The 18,487-nt window shown below is 42.6% G+C and overlaps 1 protein-coding gene across 1 annotated transcript in view; it reads right to left on the bottom strand.

The window, feature by feature from the left end:
- TBC1D30 (TBC1 domain family member 30) overlaps positions 1-18,220 on the bottom strand; it is a 41,422-nt gene extending 23,202 nt beyond the window's left edge. Inside the window, exons 1-7 of the mRNA XM_040637226.1 lie at positions 16,911-18,220; positions 13,436-13,497; positions 12,858-12,923; positions 10,920-11,045; positions 9,027-9,212; positions 3,154-3,322; positions 932-1,100 (exon numbers count right to left, since the gene is read on the bottom strand). Of these exons, the coding sequence (XP_040493160.1) occupies positions 932-1,100; positions 3,154-3,322; positions 9,027-9,212; positions 10,920-11,045; positions 12,858-12,923; positions 13,436-13,497; positions 16,911-17,400 (1,268 nt within the window). The 5' untranslated portion in view covers positions 17,401-18,220. The remainder of the gene's footprint in view (positions 1-931; positions 1,101-3,153; positions 3,323-9,026; positions 9,213-10,919; positions 11,046-12,857; positions 12,924-13,435; positions 13,498-16,910) is intronic.
- Between the last annotated feature and the right edge of the window lie 267 nt (positions 18,221-18,487).

The following is an 18,487-nucleotide window of genomic DNA, read 5'->3' as shown; positions in this document are numbered from 1 at the left end:
TCATAGGGTAGCTCAATTTTTAACTTTTTAAGGGACCTCCACACTGTTTTCCAGAGTGGCTGTACCAACTTGCATTCCCACCGAAAATGTAGGAGGGATCCCCTTTCTCCACATCCTCTCCAGCAATTGTTGTTTCTTGCCTTGTCAATTTTTGCCATTCTAACTGGCGTAAGGTGGTATCTCAGTGTGGTTTTGATTTGAATTTCCCTGATGGCTAATGATTTTGAACATTTTTTCATGTGTCTCTTAGTTAATTATTCCCTGCATATTCTCAGACCACAACGCTCTGAAATTGGAACTCAACCACAAGGAAAAATTTGGAAGAAACTCAGATACTATTTTTTTAAGTAGGATCCACACCCAAAGTGGGGCTTGAGCTCACAACCCTGCGATGGAGAGTAGCACGGTCTACCAACTAAACCAGCTAGGTGCCCTTTGTGTTTTCCACTACTGACTATGTATTAAGCACCAGAGACACCTTGTACATATTATCTCATTTAATTTTATCATGACCCTGAAGGGCAGAACTAAATAAAGACTAAGGATTCAAAAATCATCCAAGAATGTTAATCAACAAACCCAGCTACTCCTCTCCAATCTTCCTCTTCTCCGTTCCTCTCCTTCCCCTACTTCTCAACTAGAGTTCAGGGACAGGCTGCAGAGTAAACCAGCCAGAACACTAGGACTTAGGAGAAGGAGATCTACAGACCTGGAAAAGTCTGCCCCCTTCCCCTAAATAGATTCTATTTTCCCCCCCAACAATCAAGAATCAGCCAACTAAGATTTCAGGGGGCTAAAGCAATTCGACAAAGTTCCCAACTTTCTCTTTTGCTCCTACTTAAATAGAGATGCTTTGCACGTTAGAGCACAACATTGCGTAAGCCCCCCCCCCCCACAGAACAGAACAGAACAGAACGGGGCAATCACTTACTCCCCCAATTTTGCCCAGATGGCCAGCGACACTCTCAAGATGATTTCCGAACCTTCGAAGAAGACTGAATCCCAGATCTTTAAGACCGTATGGTTAGGGAGGCATGTAGCAAAGAGAGTCAGAAACCACTGCATCGTGAAGACATTCGTAAGGGGGGGCTCGTATCCACCTAAAATAAAAAAAAAACACTCTGTGTTTCCTCAGAATAGATGCTTCGCAAAATATAAAATTAGCCTTGTTCAATCATCCATGTCCACCAAATATGTTACATTTCCTGACTAATTTCTTTTGATCTCTAAATTCAGGTTCTTTCCTCCTTTTTCTCCTTCCTCTTTTTGGAAGAACAGAGGTGTGTTTAATAAAAATCTCAAGAGATTTCCACAAATTCTTTATGATATTTCAGAAATCTTTTTTGAAAAGATTTTATTTAGTTATTTCACAGAGAGAGAGAAAGAGAACGCACAAGCGGGGGGGGGGAGGGGGCAGCAGAGGGAGAGGGAGAAGCAGGCTTCCTGCTAAGCAGGGAGCCCAATGTGGGGCTGGATCCCAGGACCCTGGGATCATGACCTGAGCCAAAGGCAGATGCTTAACTGACTGAGCCATCCAGGGGCCCCGATATTTCAGAAATCTTAACCGAAAACTTAATTTGGCTCTACCTATTGTGGGGTGCTGAAAATTAAGGAGAATATTCTCCTCACCAAAAAACAGGATAGAAAGAAAGGATTTTAAGCCTCTTAAAAGCAGAATCCAATTTTCAAAACCTCATAAAGCCCACTTTTATTCAAATGCTCCTGATAAAAACATAGCTCATTACAAAATTATTTGTCTACTTCTTAAATTACGCACAGCTCTCAGATCACAGTGGAATTAAACTAGAAATCAGTAACAGGAAGAGAGCTGGAAAAGCCCAGAGTATCTGGAGATTAAACAACATGAAATTTTAAAATATTGTGAACTAAACTATACACAGCTCACACTGAAGTTTCTGAGTTCACCAAAAACACAGAGCTCCTTTCTACTTCCCAGGATGACATTAAGTATGTAGTTTATGAAACATAAAAATGTACATATTTAAACTGATCCTCCGTCCAAATTAGTCAGACTATGCATTTACCCAAGGATAAGCCAAAAGAGCTCTATTCTCCTGCACTCATTTTCTCTTCTTCCACAAGAACAAAGGAGCATCTTTGTTCAGAGACTTACAATCTGAGGGCAATGCTTACGGGCAAGTGCAGAAGGTGGAACCCAGGAAAGCATGTCTGACGTGGGACAGGCAGTCTATCTGAAGTATTATGAAATTCCCACAGGTGCACAAGGACACTGCAGAGCCAGATTAAATGAGATTATTCAAATGGCTGAAAAGGAAATGCTGAGAGACACCCGGGCACCACTAAAATTTCCAGTGTCCTGTAATCACAGGTTAGGTCCTCACATCCTTTCATATCTTCCCAGATTTAAATGCACGGGTGGGGAACTGGTTACCGTTTACAGGAAACACAACAAACTTCATTGTTCTTCCCGGTACCCTGCACACTGCCAGGGAAGTGCAGGCAGTGGGTACAACCACAGCCGCGAGCTCGGGCGCTTCAGAAAGCTGGGCGATGCCCACCAGACAGCAGCGACTCCATCCCGGCCTCAACCCGGGGCCTCCCTGCAAGGCTCAGATGCTACCTGGAGGTCCTGGGGAGCTCATTCACCTCTAGTAAATCTAAATACTCTTACCACGGAGAGATAAAAGGAGCACTGAATATTTTAATCCAAAAGACTGGTGGTTTATCTCCCAAAACTTAAGGAAGATACATATTCCTCTCTCCATAGGCTCCATGGTTCAGGCAAACCCAGTCTTTTTGTAAATTGTACCATCCTCGGCTTGAAACAACTCCTATGGCTTGGTGCCAGCTGAGAGCAGCTCAACTGGATGGTAAGACACGGACTGCACTCTTCATCTAGAGTGCGATACAACATTTTAGGTGTTGAGCCGGTAGTGGTAAAGTATTCGGTTCTTGACGGATTTCCTAACCAGGACCAGTCGGAGGTTCAACGTGTGGCCCTGTGATTTTTTCAGTTGTGTTTCTGTTCTCTAGCCATCTAGTTCACCGCACCAAACGCTCACTAACAGAAATACCTGAAAACAAGTATTTCCGCTCAAGGTTTAGGCTCAGGTTGTAGAATCGGGGAAGTAAAATATTTTCAAAGGTATCACAGCACTGAGTCATCACTACCTCCACTTTCCTTGTTTGCTGTTCTCTGAAGAGTATCCAGGTGCTGAGATAATTCGGGGAGCTTCAGTCTCAAGAGATCTCTGAAGACCGCCATATCCACAGACAAAGCCCGGAGATTATTGACAAAATAGCTCTCGGGAAGTACCTTATCAATAAGGTAAATCATAATCTGAAGAAAAAAATAAAGAGTAAGATTGCTTCCTAAAACTAGAATCCCAATATGTCCCAAATAGAAGGAACATATTCAAAAATGCAGTTAGCCAAAGCACACCAACCTTCCAATGTGTCAATACCGAATATTCTGGAATTTCAAGGTTCATCTCCATGCTGGGTAAGGAGCGAGTGGCATAATGATTAAGTAACTCAGACCCACAGCCCACTGCTGTCTAAAGTTTCTAGATGGGTCACTAGACCTGAGCTCACCCCCCTAAGGAGCTGTGCTGGTACAACCCTCAGCCTCACTCAGAAGTGATGGAGCCCATGCACCACCAGCAGCCAGCAGGAATCCCAATACTGGCTCCCTGATGTCAGCACAGTTTCACAACCTTCATATGAAAACCAAGAGCTGAGCCATCATAACTCCCCCCGCCTCCGCAGTGAAAGCAAGTCTCGAGATACACTCAGCATCAACCCGGTTATTAGAACTCAGAGTGGCCTTTAGCCCACTTTCCTCTCCCAGGAGAATGCAACAAGGGTTTTGTTTGAACATATGGTACTTTCAAAATCTGGATTTATTTCATAAGATTGCCTCACCAGTTCTTGAAATTACTACTTTTATTCTTACTTTTCTATTTGTGTTACCTTTGTTAAGATGTCAAGAACCAGCAGAATGACCCAGCAAAATGCAAGAGTTCTATATGCCAATCTCTGGTCCTTCCCCTGTCAGCTCATATCCTCTGTTGTGCTCCTTCTCCCGAGACCACTCACTCCCCAGAGTGCAGGAAAAACATAATTATAAGAATAAAATCATAGCTGACCCTATATCATGGTCTCACATTTTAATTTTCAGTCTAACATGAAACTCTATTTTCCAAGAAAATTCTCTCCCAGACCTGACAAGTGCCCATCTTTCCCTCATCTCTGGCTTGTAATTTCTACTTTTTAGGGTCATTGTTTCGACTAAGACAATAAGGACTGGGCCATACTCTTTTTTTTTTTTTTTAAGATTTTATTTATTTATGTGACAGAGAGACAGCCAGCGAGAGAGGGAACACAGCAGGGGGAGTGGGAGAGGAAGAAGCAGGCTCCCAACGGAGGAGCCCGATGTGGGATTCGATCCCGGAACACCAGGATCATGCCCTGAGCTGAAGGCAGACGCTTTAACGACTGCGCTACCCAGGCGCCCCAGGACTGGGCCATACTCTTGAGAGGGTCCCTCTGAGACCTTTATTATAAGAGTGGGTAGGTGGAGCTTAGCAATAAAGGGAGTACAGTATATTCAATCTGTGTGGAGGAAGGAGGTCTTGGAGAGACTGGGGCCAGTTGCTGGGGAGTGCAGATGTCCAGCACAGCAGACTGCCCTCTCTGAGTAAGGACAAGAGGGATGTTACAGGATCACAAAGGCAATATTTAAAGGGAATGGTCTACTGCTGCACTTTTTATCTAAGGATATAATACTAAGAGAGATACTTCAGCTTTTGAGCTCTCAAAATTACATGAAACAAGAAAAACAAAAATAAATGTTCAATTATCATAGTAATTCCTGTGACACATTGAAATTCTCTGTCCAAAGGCATCTCAAACTCTGATGCAGGACACCAGAGACAGCTCTGTGTAATGTTAGGTACGTCACTCCACCCACTAATCTATTTCGAAGACCACACATTAGACCTTTTTAAAAAAATTAGGATAAATAATGGCAATAGTGCAAAAAGAGTCTCTTCAACAAATGGTGCTGGAACAATTGGACATCCACATGTCAAAAAATAAATCTAGACACAAACCTTACACCTTTCACAAAAAATTGACTCAAAAGAGATCACAGACGTAAATGTTAAATGCGAAACGATAAATCTCTTAGAAGATAACATAGCCCAGATGACCTTGGGTATGGTGATGACCTTTTAGATGCCAAGAGCAAGGACACGATACATGGAAGAAATCACTGGTAAGCTAGATTTCTTCAAAATTAAAGAACTTCGGTTTTGCGAATGATAACTTCAAGAGAATGAGAGGACAAGCCACAGACTGGGAGAAAATATTTGTGAAAGACCTATCTGATAAAAGACTGTTATCCAAAATACACAAAGAACTCTTAAAACTCAAAATAAAACGATGTGACTAAAAATGGACCAAACACTCTAACAGGTACTTCGCCAAAGATGTATTCAGATGGAATATAAGCTTATGAAAAGATGCTTCACATCATACGTCCTCAGGGAAATTCAAATTAAGACGAGATACCACCGCTTGCAATGATTAGCATGGCCGAAATGTGGAATGCTCCCAACACCCAATGCTGACAAGGGCGTGGAGTACCGGGAACTCGCACACATCGCTGGTGGGAATGCAAAATGGTACAGCCACTTTGGAAGACAGTTTGGTGGTGTCTTACAAAACTAAATATACTCTTACCATATGATCCAGCGATCACACTCACTGGTATTTACCCAAAGGAGCTGAAAACTCACATCCACACAAAACCTGCACACAGATGTGTATACCAGCTTTATTCATATTTGCCAAAACTTGGAAGCAACAGAGACGTCCTTCAGCAGGTGAATGGATAAACACACTAGGCATATCCCGACAGTGGAGTATTATTCAGCACTAAAAATAAATCAGCCACCGGGGGCGCCTGGGTAGCGCAGTCGTTAAAGCGTCTGCCTTCAGCTCAGGGCGTGATCCCGGCGTACCGGGATCGAGTCCCACATCGGGCTCCTCCGCTGGGAGCCTGCTTCTTCCTCTCCCACTCCCCCTGCTGTGTTCCCTCTCTCGCTGGCTGTCTCTCTGTCACATAAATAAATAAAATCTTTTAAAAAAATAAATAAATAAAAAATAAATAAATAAATGAGCCACCAAGCCACGGAAAGACACGAAGGAACCTTAAATGCATATTACAAAGTGGAAGAAGCCAACCTGAAAAGGCTACACATACCGTATGATTCCAACTATATGACATTCTGGATACAGCAAGACTGTAGAGATGGTAAAAAGAGCAGAGGTTGCGGGAGGGTGGGGGGATGAACAGGCAGAACACAGAGGATTGTCAGGGCAGTAAACATCCTCCGTATGAATATTACAACAATAAAGACAGGTCATTAAACATTTGTCTAACCCACAGAATGTACAACACCAAGGGTGAATCCCAATGTAAACTCTGCACTTTAGGTGATCACGACATGTTGACAGAGGTTCATGACAGAGGTTCATGGATTGTAACAAATGTACCCTTGGTGGGGGATGTTGATGGTGGCGGAGGCGGTACGCGCGTGGGGGCAGGAGGCATATGGAAAATCTCTGTACCTTCCTCTCAATCTTGCTGTGAAACTGCTCTAAAAAAAATTACGTATTTTTTTAAAGTAAATAATGAAGGAGCTTCAACGTTTTCACAAATAGTTAAAAACAGTTACTAACGAAAACCAGTAGGTGCTGAAAAGCACTCAAAATGGTTTGCCTACATCTCAAATAACTATATATCTGCCTAATAATTAAAATTTGCAGGGGCCAAAATAGCTGCTGAAAAACACTGACCCCCAATATCTTCCTTTGCATCTGAAGTGATTCCTCGTGAATCTAACCTTCCTCTGCGTATTTAATGTCTAACCACAAGATTCCGAAATGATGATGATGATGTCATTTCATTTCATGAGTTCATTTTCTTAGAGGCCGAAATATAAATATTCTGTTCCTCAGTTTTCTCTCATCCATCTTTTTTATGTGAATTTTTAGTTTCTCAAGGAGTTTTTTTCATGATTTGATTGGCATGTATGTCCCCTCCCCCAGACTTCTCCACCTCACCCCCTAACCTGAACTGCTTATTCCAACCTTTCAACGGAAGAGTTCTCATTTTATAGTCATGGAAATTACCTCTGAAAAGAAAAAATCGACTAAAGCTGATAGACTGAGTTTAAAAAAAAAAAAAAAGGCTTAATAAAAAATGTTTTAAACTCATGTATTTGATTTGTCACTGGCTCCCCCTCCCCCACTTATTTGATGAACAAGTAGTTTCAGAGCTGTTTCCTTAAGTACAAGAATGGAAAAAATGAAAGGGTGAATACAGATTTAGACTAGGTCGGGCTGGGTTTATAATTAATTCCACCATGATGCATATAAAACCAGGAGGAACATTTGTTTGTTTTTCCATATGACATTAGTCAGTGACTGGGAAGATCACTAAGGTATTTACCACAATCAAATACAAGGCTGGGGTTGGGGGAGGCTCTTGAATACAAAGAGTAAGTATCCAGCCCATCCATCACAAAGCAATGCAACCAATAGCAGTTTGAGAGCTCAAATATGAATTAGCAACCCCATATTGCCCCCAAGCTAATAAGGAAGTAGCCATTATGTGCATGTTAAATGCTTCATTTCTCATAAAGATTCTTTCTGGTGACTCCCAGACTCACATTCCAATTTATAAGCTTAAATTGCTTGTAACCTATCTCAGAGTGTTTCCAGAAAGTTTTTTACTAATAAAGCTTCCAGGCATTGAAGATTAAAAGATAATAAAATATAATTCACTTCCATAACCTTTCTCCATGCAAATAGCTTCCATCATACACTCACTCCATCCATTATACACTCACTCCCAACTTACCTCCTCCATACCTCCCCCCATCTATGAAATAGTAAAGCAACCCAATAAGAAGATCCAACCAAAATTAAACATAACTTGTGGAGTAGGCAGTTTCTAACATGACACCTGTGACTTCCACCTCTTGGTAGTCACATCCTTACATAAGCCCTTCCCCTTGAGTAAGAGCTGGACCTAGTGACTGGCTTCCAATGAATAGAATATGGCAAAAATGATGGAATGTAACTTCTGGTACTCAGCTACAAAACTGCAACTTAATCTCTCCTACCTTGCTCACTCTCTTTTACTCTCTTAATCACTCTGAGCAATGCCAGCCACCTTGTTGTAAGATGGAGACATGGCAAAGAACTAAAAAAGGTCTCCAGCCAACAGCCAGCCAGGAACTTAGGCCCTCGGCCCAGCCACCTGTGACGAATTAAATCTTGCCAACAACCACATGAACTTGGAAGCGAATGCTGTCTCCACCTGAGCCTTCAGATGAAGCTGCAGTCCCAGCCAGCAGTTTGGATGCCACAATGATACGACTTTGAGCCAGCTACGGTGCACCCAGATTCCTGACTCAAAGAAACTGTGAGGTAAATCATGTTTGCTATTTTAAGTGGCTAATTTGTTACGAGCCATGAAAAATTAATACAATTCATATTCAACTTGCTTTAAAAATGTGATGTTTTGGGGCGCCTGGATGGCGCAGCGGTTAAGCGTCTGCCTTCGGCTCAGGGCGTGATCCTGGCGTTATGGGATCAAGCCCCACATCAGGCTCCTCCGCTAGGAGCCTGCTTCTTCCTCTCCCACTCCCCCTGCTTGTGTTCCCTCTCTCGCTGGCTGTCTCTATCTCTGTCGAATAAATAAATAAAATCTTTAAAAAAAATAAAAATAAAAATAAAAATGTGATGTTTTATATGTGGGACCAAAAACATAATTATTCTCCTCACATTTGGCCGCTACAGGAGTCTGTCACTTGACCTGGCTTTACCGTGGGGGAAATGGTCATTAGGGGTCATTACAAAGGTGCAGCAAACATCTTGGAAGGGGGGTGGGACATCAGGGAGGAGGAATTACAGTTCCAGTATTTCACTCTCAGAAGAATTTCAATTGCCCTTCAAAGTCTCATACTCACTTTCAGTGCATCCCCTTCATTGCCTTCCACTACTTCCAGAATTAGAGCAGCCAGGATGTTAAAGCCTTGGCAGTACCCAACATTCTTGTTCCATCGGGCGTAGGCCAACAGGACCCGTTTTAACACAACCCTGTCCTGCTCAGCCTCCTGGCCACAGTAAGAGCTGCAGCCTGTGCGGTGAAGATCCTGCAGGAGGCAAACATGGTTTTTTAAAATGGCTCCTTATAGTCGCTCCAAAAAAATGCTTTTAGTTATAACTTTGCCTCAGCATTATTATCAACATGGATTTTAGTTTTTAAAAATGTTATACACCTGAGCCAAAACAATTTTTTAAATTTTTTCTTAATGTTTTCTAATAGGCTAAGATACATTTTTTTCCCAGTTTTATTGAGATATAGTTGACTTAGAACATCGTCAAGAGGCATTTCAGTCAGGCAACTTTTCTAACCTTCTTTATAATTTCCTGTCAAAATTTAAAGTGTTTCCAGAATTAACACAAAAGTGATTCAGGATCAACAAAAATTACATTACCTGTCTATATAAATTGACAGTTTCTTTTAATACTATGTCTCAGATAAAGCGAGTCATTTCAACACATGTAGGACAGATGTTAACATTATTCCTTTCTCTGAAACACGATGTGATATTCAGCTATCAAAACTCTAAATAAGATTAAGGAGCAAAATCAAAATAGCAAATATGCAATCTGACTGGAGAGAGACAGGAAAGCCATTCTGTACAAGACAGAAAAATCTATCAGAATTGTTTTATAAATTTGTATAAAACATACAGAAACATCTGTCACACTTTAATATTTAATGAGGACAATATATATCATTTAATAACTCAGCAGAGACTATGGTTTTCAGAAGCTAGTGTCATTTTTACTGACACAGCAGTCACTTCAAGGAGAAAAATGAAAGATCCTCTTAATAACATGATTGTTATAAAATGTATACGACCTTAACTCACAATTTAAAAGAAAGAAAACATTTCAAATACGGAATACTTCATCTCTGAGAAACATTCTGAAATCCTGAATAAACAGCTGAAATGCGGACAGTGCCCAGGCTTTTAAAACATACAAAATAGAATTTCATCATTGTTTTTAACATCTGTCTGAAACAGACCAAGTTAGACCACAAAGTAGCTCCTTTCAGTTAGTACTTCTTCAAGAAAAAAGTATCTTCAAATCTGTCAAAACCTTAGCCAAATTCTGGTGGCCAAAATGTATATGAGACAACTTTCCTTTTAAAACCCCAGCTTAGCATTACACTGTAATGAACTCCTATAAAATCAAAAGCCATGTGCTAGAGGCTTATGTAAGAGAACAAGAGTGGGATCAAATGGTATCAGCAACCTTGGCTTTTGGCAACAGGCCCTAATCAATTGTAATAATCCCAGTAGGCAAACCACAGCTGCCTCCACAGCTGGCTTGACCCCTTGACCATCTGGTTTTAAGTAGACCCATCAGTCACTCTATCTTCATAAATTGGCAGTTAAGAAATCATCAAAGACCCTAGTAAGAACCCAATTATTCTAATATGAAATATACTTAACTTTAAATTTCCCAACCTGTAACTTTTATGTCAAAATTCAGCTAACAGCACTGACCCATGCTAAAGAAAGAAAAAGAAATTTCAATCTCTTATCAAGTGAGCAAGATAAATAAATAGAATAGGAATAGGAACATTTTCTTCTTACTGCCAACATGCAAATTTATGAAAACAAGACCATAGTCAAAGTTCCCATTAAAAGGCTGTTAACTAATGGAATAAGAAAGCAGAAAATACACAGACATTCAGACTATAAGGTTTGATCCTCTGTCCAGGGAACATCTGGCTCTTAGAAACCTTCTAAGTCAGGACAACAGGCCAAACTCAGGGGTCTTACCTTGACTATCTGAATTCCCATCGAGTCATCATCAGGATTACTCCTTTCATTGAAAGTGAAGCGCATGGTTTTGTCCCAATCAATAGCTATACTGTGCAAATAATGATCTGCCAAGGTCAACCAAACCTAAAATATTAAGAGATAAAGAAGAATGCTAGGGGCGCCTGGGTGGCGCAGTTGTTAAGCATCTGCCTTCGGCTCAGGGCGTGATCCCAGCATTCTTGGATCGAGCCCCACATCAGGCTCCTCCGCTAGGAGCCTGCTTCTTCCTCTCCCGCTCCCCCTGCTTGTGTTCCCTCTCTCGCTGGCTGACTCTATCTCTGTCAAATAAATAAATAAAATCTTTAAAAAAAAAAAGAATGGTAAAGTAAAATCTATAATTTCACCTTTCTTATTAAAAAATAGTTATTGCATCTAACAAGAAAATGGGAACTGATCCTAGACCAAATAGAACCCACACGTAGGAATCAACTTTTCATTGAAATGTTTGCTTTACTGAATTGCACCAATTAGGGCCTTTCATTTCTTCTTTCCACTAACATTTGTTGAGCTTCTACTATGCACCCAAGCAATGATTCAGGCATTAGGTATACTGTTAAGAAAAAAAAAAAAAAATGTCAACTCCTATTTCAGTTCACTGGATTAGGTATATTATCTTCTGAGCTTGTTATACTTGGCTCAGAATTGCTGTCTGTACTTGGACGTTCATGGGGAATGGGTCTTTTTTTCACCATGGAGCAGCCTCTGCTTTAAATCATCCTTCAGTCTCTCTCACACACACAAATCTGACAGATGGGGTCCCATAATGAATAACTTTTTTAAAAGAGTCACTGGATATTTTTATTCCTTTGATTACTTTATCCTGAAAAGCTGTTTCCGTAAGATTTTTAATGTATATGTTGAGGAAACCCCAATGTTCAAATTCTAGGGATGTTAAGACTAGGTTTATAAATTACTATACGAAGAAAGTATTTCAAGTTTTTGTATTTGAACATACTTTAGCAGGAGTAACACTGATCATTATCTCCAGCCAGATTTTTCTCCCAAACATCAGAATCACATGCCTTATATTCAATCTAACAGGAATCCATGTCAGTTCAGCCTTCAAAATATAACTAGAATCTGACCCCTTTTCTCCATCTCCACTACTGCAACCTGGATCCACCTCTTGCCTGAATTATCCCAAGTCTTCCATTGATCTCCCTGCTTCTGCCCTTGTCCCTCATATTATCAAGCCAGAGAGGTCCATTTAAAATATAAGTTGTATCAGGTTGGTCCCCCACTCAAAACTTCCCAATGCTGCCCATCTCGGGCTGGGCAAAGGTCCTACTATGACCTATAAGGTGTACGTGATCTGCCATCGCCTCACCCCCAGCACATTTACCTCTATGACCGTCTCTCCAATTGCTTTCCCCTTGCTCCCTGTGCTTCAGCCACCCTAGCCTCTTGCTTTTGCTTGCATACTCCTGAGATACTCTCGCTGGAGGGTGTTTCCCCGTTTGCAGTGCTCTTCTCCCAGGTAGCTGCCTTCCCAGACGCTCACCTCCATCAGGGCCCCATTCAAATGTCACCTTGCTATTTAAAATTCCACCTCCTTATCCCCATTCCCCCACCCCCACCCGCTCTCCTCATTTCTTGCTCTGCTTTAATTTTATGCATGGCACTTATCACCATCTAACATACTTTATATTGTATTCATTGTAAACTCCATGAGGACAAAAACTTTGGTCTGTTTGTTTATCCTCCCACTCCTGTATCCTCAGGATCTGGGACTGGCACAGAATCGATCATCAATAAATGTTTATTAAATGAATAAAAAATGAAGAGAGACAGCTTTCAAATTACTAAATCTAGAATATTCTTTTGGACATTTCAGACACTTTAAAGAGGAACACAGTGCTGATCCTTTTGTATTTTAGCCCTCTGAGTCCTCCTTACCTTTCTCCTCCATTCCTTTGGTATTCCTGTTGATAATCTGGCAACTGCCTTGAGAGCATCATACCACTGGGAACACGGAAGAAACACTGAATTGGTAAAGTGATAATACTCACCTGAATAAGCGCTTTCAACCTTTTTCCTATTTTGACACCCAGAGAGTTATGGCAAAATTTGTACAGCACACTGAGGTGAATAGAACTTCTTTCAGCTAGGCTCCAATGTCTACCCACCCCCCACCTTAGGTACTGTTAATACACCTGGGACTCATGTGCACACACAATGGTTGGGAAGCTCTAGTTCAGAAACAAAAACATGTATTATGGATTCAAAATAATATATATTCGGGTTTTTAAATCTTTTCTCACACTTGCACCATTAATAGCAAGTATAAAATTTTTCTTCGCAGATATAAATCCAGGCCACTTGTAGGCTCATAAGTTAATTTACCTATAATTTTAAAAACTGACTCACCTTATGTGTATCAAAGTATATGCTAATTTTCCTACTTCGAGAATATATCTCAGTGTACTTTGTAGATGCCCCCAAATAAGAGTATTTTCAAAACCGAAAATAGTTACCTGCTGAAAACCATTTTGACCTAAAGATGGCTCAAGAGTGAACTTCAACTTTGTGTCAACTCCTAAAAGAAAAATATAAAATTGTTATTTTGGAAGAAAATAACAAGTTAGATCAAAAATAAAAGTAAAAATTAACCTGATTCTACTGAATCATCATAACATTTTTAAAGCATATGTTTTTACTAAATTTTAGTCAATTTTGTTAAAATTAAAGGTAATAATACTGATTTTTAAAATAGAAAAACATCCTGCGGCCACTAGAACGGAGCTTACCACACAGAATGGTGGCTTCCACAACTGTCGGGAACGTAAAAAAAAACAAAAACAAGACACCACAGACTTGCAGTCACTCAGACGCCCCCCCACTCAACTTTGGTTCCTACAGTCAAACAAATTATTTAACTTGTCTCAGTCTCAATTCCTTTTTTTTTTTTTTTTGAGAGAGAGAGAGAGAGCACAAGAGCACATGGGGAGGGGGGCAGAGGGAGAGGGAGAGATTAATATGCAGGCTCCGTGCCCAGAGCAGAGCCCAGACGGGGCTGAATCTCAGGACCCCGAGATCATGACCTGAGCTGAAACCAAGAGTTGCTGGCTTAACTGACTGAGCCACCCAGGCGCCCCTCAATTCTTTATCTTTAAAATGAGGATGATAATATCTATGTCAGTAGATTGTTGTGAAGGTTAACTATAAACCACCCAACACAGTATAATTAATATTTATGAAACTTAGGAAGAGAATTCTCTACTTACAGAATTTGCTTTCCAAGACATTTGCATGGACTAAGTCTATGAAGGAAACTTCAGTGAAATATTAAAAGTTATAAAAATAATGTCACTGCCTTCTCACTTGTGGAATAATCCATGTTAACAATCTTATTTGGAGATTTTCATGTATCTTAAAATTCTGTCATGATACACTTGCTCATTGAAGATAAAACAGTTGGTATGTTTAATCATAGACTACAAGCTAAAAATATAATTGGGCTCTAATTCCAAGTTGTCTACAACTTTAAATAAACTTCTTTGATTCCAATCCCAGATCAAAGGAAAAGAACAAAAGAAATAGGAGAATATATCAAGACAATGTGTTTATAATATATAAAGACTACATGCTATATTCATATTGGGCTTTTATTCAGAATTCCACGTTAGAAGTATGTGCTGTTGTTCCTGAAGTGAAATTACATGACAATTTTTATTCCCATATAAATTTTATTAAAAATAATATAATCAAATCTGAAAATGTTTTATGTTCTTTTTCTACAATTTCAAAATCAATTAAATCATATTTCAAGTCACTTTTTTAAAGACTTATTACTTAAAAGTTCAAGGATCAAGATACACCAAACATTATTAACAGCATTTCAGTTTTATAATTTATGATTGTCATTTATGACAATATGTTTGCTTCTAAGATGTTGATTGCAGATTAGACATACTGAAACCCTCCCCACAACTACCACTGCTTAGGACTGGTATGTGGATAGAAACGATCTTCAGAATTTAGAATTACAATAATAAAGTAGACTTGTCCTTTTTAAAAACATATATAGAGAGAGTCAAGAAGCTGGAAAGAGATGTGCACGAGGTGCCCAAGCCCATGACACTATGCAGATGCCCTTCTTGGGAGTCCTGGAAGAGTACTGAAAATGCAAATGTTGGGTCCTAGATTTCTAAAGTCAAGCTGCGGTACAGAACCCCAGGCATCCAATCAATGCCCTGCTATGTCTTTTCAAAGCTTCAGGGCCACAAGCATATTCTGCCTAAATAGATAAGATCTCCTTCTCCAAGGGTATATCAAGTACCCCCGAAAATTCTCATCTCTCTGAGATGGTTTAAATGAAGTCCTGCCTCAGTGCAGAGCAATGACACGATGGCCACATGATTGCCTCCAGCTGGAGAGAATGATTTAAGGCAGTATGAAAAACACACTTCGTTTTAAGGTTGCTGTCCAGATTCGGGGTGCTGAACGGAGGAGCATATCGTCATGACTTTTGCTTTATTGTAACAAAGGCAAGAAAATTCTGTCCCGTGCTGACTTATTTCAACCGACCTAAAAGCTCTGGATTCCCTGTATGTATGACCGATTATGCTCCCTTTGCTTTCTCAGAGCACCTGCTGGGCATCAGGTGCTGAAAACCGGCTGGGGTTAGTCTAAACCACAACTATTTTCTCACGATCTAAAATGAGTCACAGGATTTAACTGGAATTGATCATTCACCACCTGCATGGGATAGCTGAAATCAGGTCATTTTCTCCTCTTTTCTTCTGAGTAAGGGAGGGGAGAAGGTTTATGTTTCATCTGATAGTCACTGCTGTTCCGTATTCAGAAATACAAAACATTTTTAACGTGGGAAGGAGATTTTTTTTTTTTTAAGGGTAAAGGAAGATGGTGAATAAATACTACAGTCTCTGCAATTAGACACTTCCTTGGGGAGAAAAACAAAGAAACCACAAGGTTCGTAAAGACAGTCACGCGTACCACCCTTTGGGGTTCTGCGCCTCGTCAGATTCTCGCCAGCAGCCTCAGGATAGCAGGTCCCCGATGGCGCTAGGAGGCAGGGGCGGGGGGAGGACAAACTCGCCTGGAACGACGCTGGTGCCACTCTGGGGACAAGCGAGCCAGCGCTAAGCACCGGTGAGAGTGCAGCCGGCTGCCTCTGCGGCCACCCCTTGACAGAAAGCTCTATGCCCAGGAGCCCGCGCCAGGGCCGGGCCCATAAAACCCCAGGGAGGGATGCTGGGTGGTGGAGCAGACGCGGAGTTATGCAGCCTAGAGAAGCAGTGATGTGTAAACACAAGCTAGCAGTATAAAAGGCCTAGCCTAGCACGCAAAGCGCGCTCCCGGACTTTGGCTCTAAGAAAGAACCTCTACTTGCAAGAGTGCGTCCTACCCGTTCCCCACACGGGCATACAAATTAGAGGCTCCAGGCGAGCAGAGCCTGGCACTCACGCGGCACAGACCCTCAGGAAAATGCACCCGATTTGTCCTTCGCAGCCGCTGCCTTCCCTTCGGTCCCGAAGTATCAAACCTGTGCCTTTCGCTACCTCACACACCTCTTTCAAGATCTAGCTTCCTGTAAGCCCGGAGCACAATTGGTTGCGCGGCCTCTGGTACCCTGGGTAGCCGCCGGCACTGCCCTATCACGCGCACAAGGCCGAGCGCACCGCTCACTAGCGGCTCCCGGCACAAACAGGGCTAGACCGCGCACAGGCCGCGGGGTCGGGACCCGCCGGCAGGAGCCGGCAGCAGCGGGTCCTCCCAGCCTTGGGAGGCCGCTGCCCGCGCCCAGGCCTTCGTCCGCGGTCTTCCCTCCCAGATCGACCCAGCCCCGCCTGCGTGGAGCCGCGGAACCCCGCACCAGGCGGCCTGCGAGCGCTCCCCGGCCTAGGCGGAGTCCAACTGAGGCAGAGGCACCAGCTCCGGGGCGCCACGCTACTTTCCAGTGCCCTATCTGCAGCCCCGGGTCCTCACCCGGCTCCAGGGTGCAGAGCAGCCGGGGCGCGGTCCGAGAAATGCAGCTGCGCTTTTTGAGCACATTGCTCAGAATGGTCCCCACGCCGCCGCCACCGCCGCCGCCACCCTGCCGCTTCAGGCATCTCCCTCCGCGCCTCAGGGAGCCGGTCAGCTTGTCCTGCCGCATTCGAGAGCGCCCTGGGCTCCGCTGCGGCCACCGTCCGCCTTGGGTCCCCGCTACCCCGCCGGCGTAGCGGCTTCGCGCGCCGAACTTGGCGAGTCGGTTTAGTCGAGGAGCCCTTGGAAGCAGCGGGAGTACGACCGGCGCTCGGGGGTCGAAGGGACCTGCGGGGTACCGCTGGAGGCGCCGAGCGCGGGGCGGTCGGCAGGCATCTGCAGTGCGGAGCCTGCACAGCTGAGGCAGGAGAGGGCTTGGGGCGGGGAAGAGGGCGGGAGCGAGCGAGTGCGCGGGAGACGAAGGCGGTGCTCCCGCCCCCAATCCCGGCATCACTGTGCGCAGGCGGGGCGGCCCTAGCTCCCCAGCGCCCGGCGGGCTCCTGGCACCTGCGCCCGGGAGCCGCAGAGCTGCGAAGCCTGGAAACCCCGGAGCCCGGGAGCCTGGGAACTGGAGAGCGGCCGGGTGAACAACTGCGCCCCGGGACCAGAAGCAGCGGGAGTTTTCTGCGCTTTCCCCAAGATCTGGGAGGGGCTGGGGAGGGTGCACCAAAGAGGGCAAGTCTCAGGTGCAGAACATCAGAGAGATGCAAGTGCCCACCTAACCAAACAGCGTCAGAAGGGACAGTTCGCAGACGGAAGGACGAATCTGGCAGCGTGGCAGGGAAGCTGGCAGATGGTGAAACAAAAGCTTCATCCCAAATTGTGTTAAACTCTTTTCTAGCAGCTTAGAGAGACACGGAAAGCACGTAAAAAAAATAAGAATATTGGTTGTTTCTCCTGGAAGAATAGGCTTCAAGAAAAAAAAGTGTTCACATTTAAAAGCAGTGTTGTTTTTTTTAAGTGCTCCCTCATGTCTCCAGCCAGACATTTAAGTAGTTTAGAACTATGAACTATTATTACTGTTTAAAAAAAAAGGTCATTCTTAAACTATGACATTAACCAATTTAATATTAATCATAAAAATGAATGAGGAATAAAGGACAGGATGTGGAAGGAAATACAGAGGCATTTGTATTTGCTAATATTTAGAAAAGGAACACTACATGGATAAACCAAAACTAAAAAGTATTTATATGAGAGGAAACAGTGTGGAAGAAAGAGGAATGGAAAACCAAGAGATCTTCTGGTTGTGCCTTACATAGTTTTGACTCTGGAATAGCATATTAATAAAAAGAAAAAATGAAAATGAGTGGAAACAAATGAACCTAACTGAATATCCCGTTGATGGCACAAGAATACAGAAAAAAAATAATAAATTGCTTTAGAATACAGTATTATGACTGTACATGAATGGTGGTTATATTCTAAGGGCAAAAAGAGCTGCAAAGAAATCTTAAATGTCAATAAGTAGCATTATTGTTATTTATGATATTGATGTTGTTTTTTTAATTCTTATGAACACTATGGGATAAAGCAAA

Source organism: Ursus maritimus, unplaced genomic scaffold (assembly GCF_017311325.1).
Source record: "Ursus maritimus isolate PB19 unplaced genomic scaffold, ASM1731132v1 scaffold_21, whole genome shotgun sequence".
NCBI lineage: Eukaryota > Metazoa > Chordata > Mammalia > Carnivora > Ursidae > Ursus > Ursus maritimus.
Note: the sequence above shows the minus strand (reverse complement) of the source record. Positions and strands in the feature narration are given on the sequence as shown.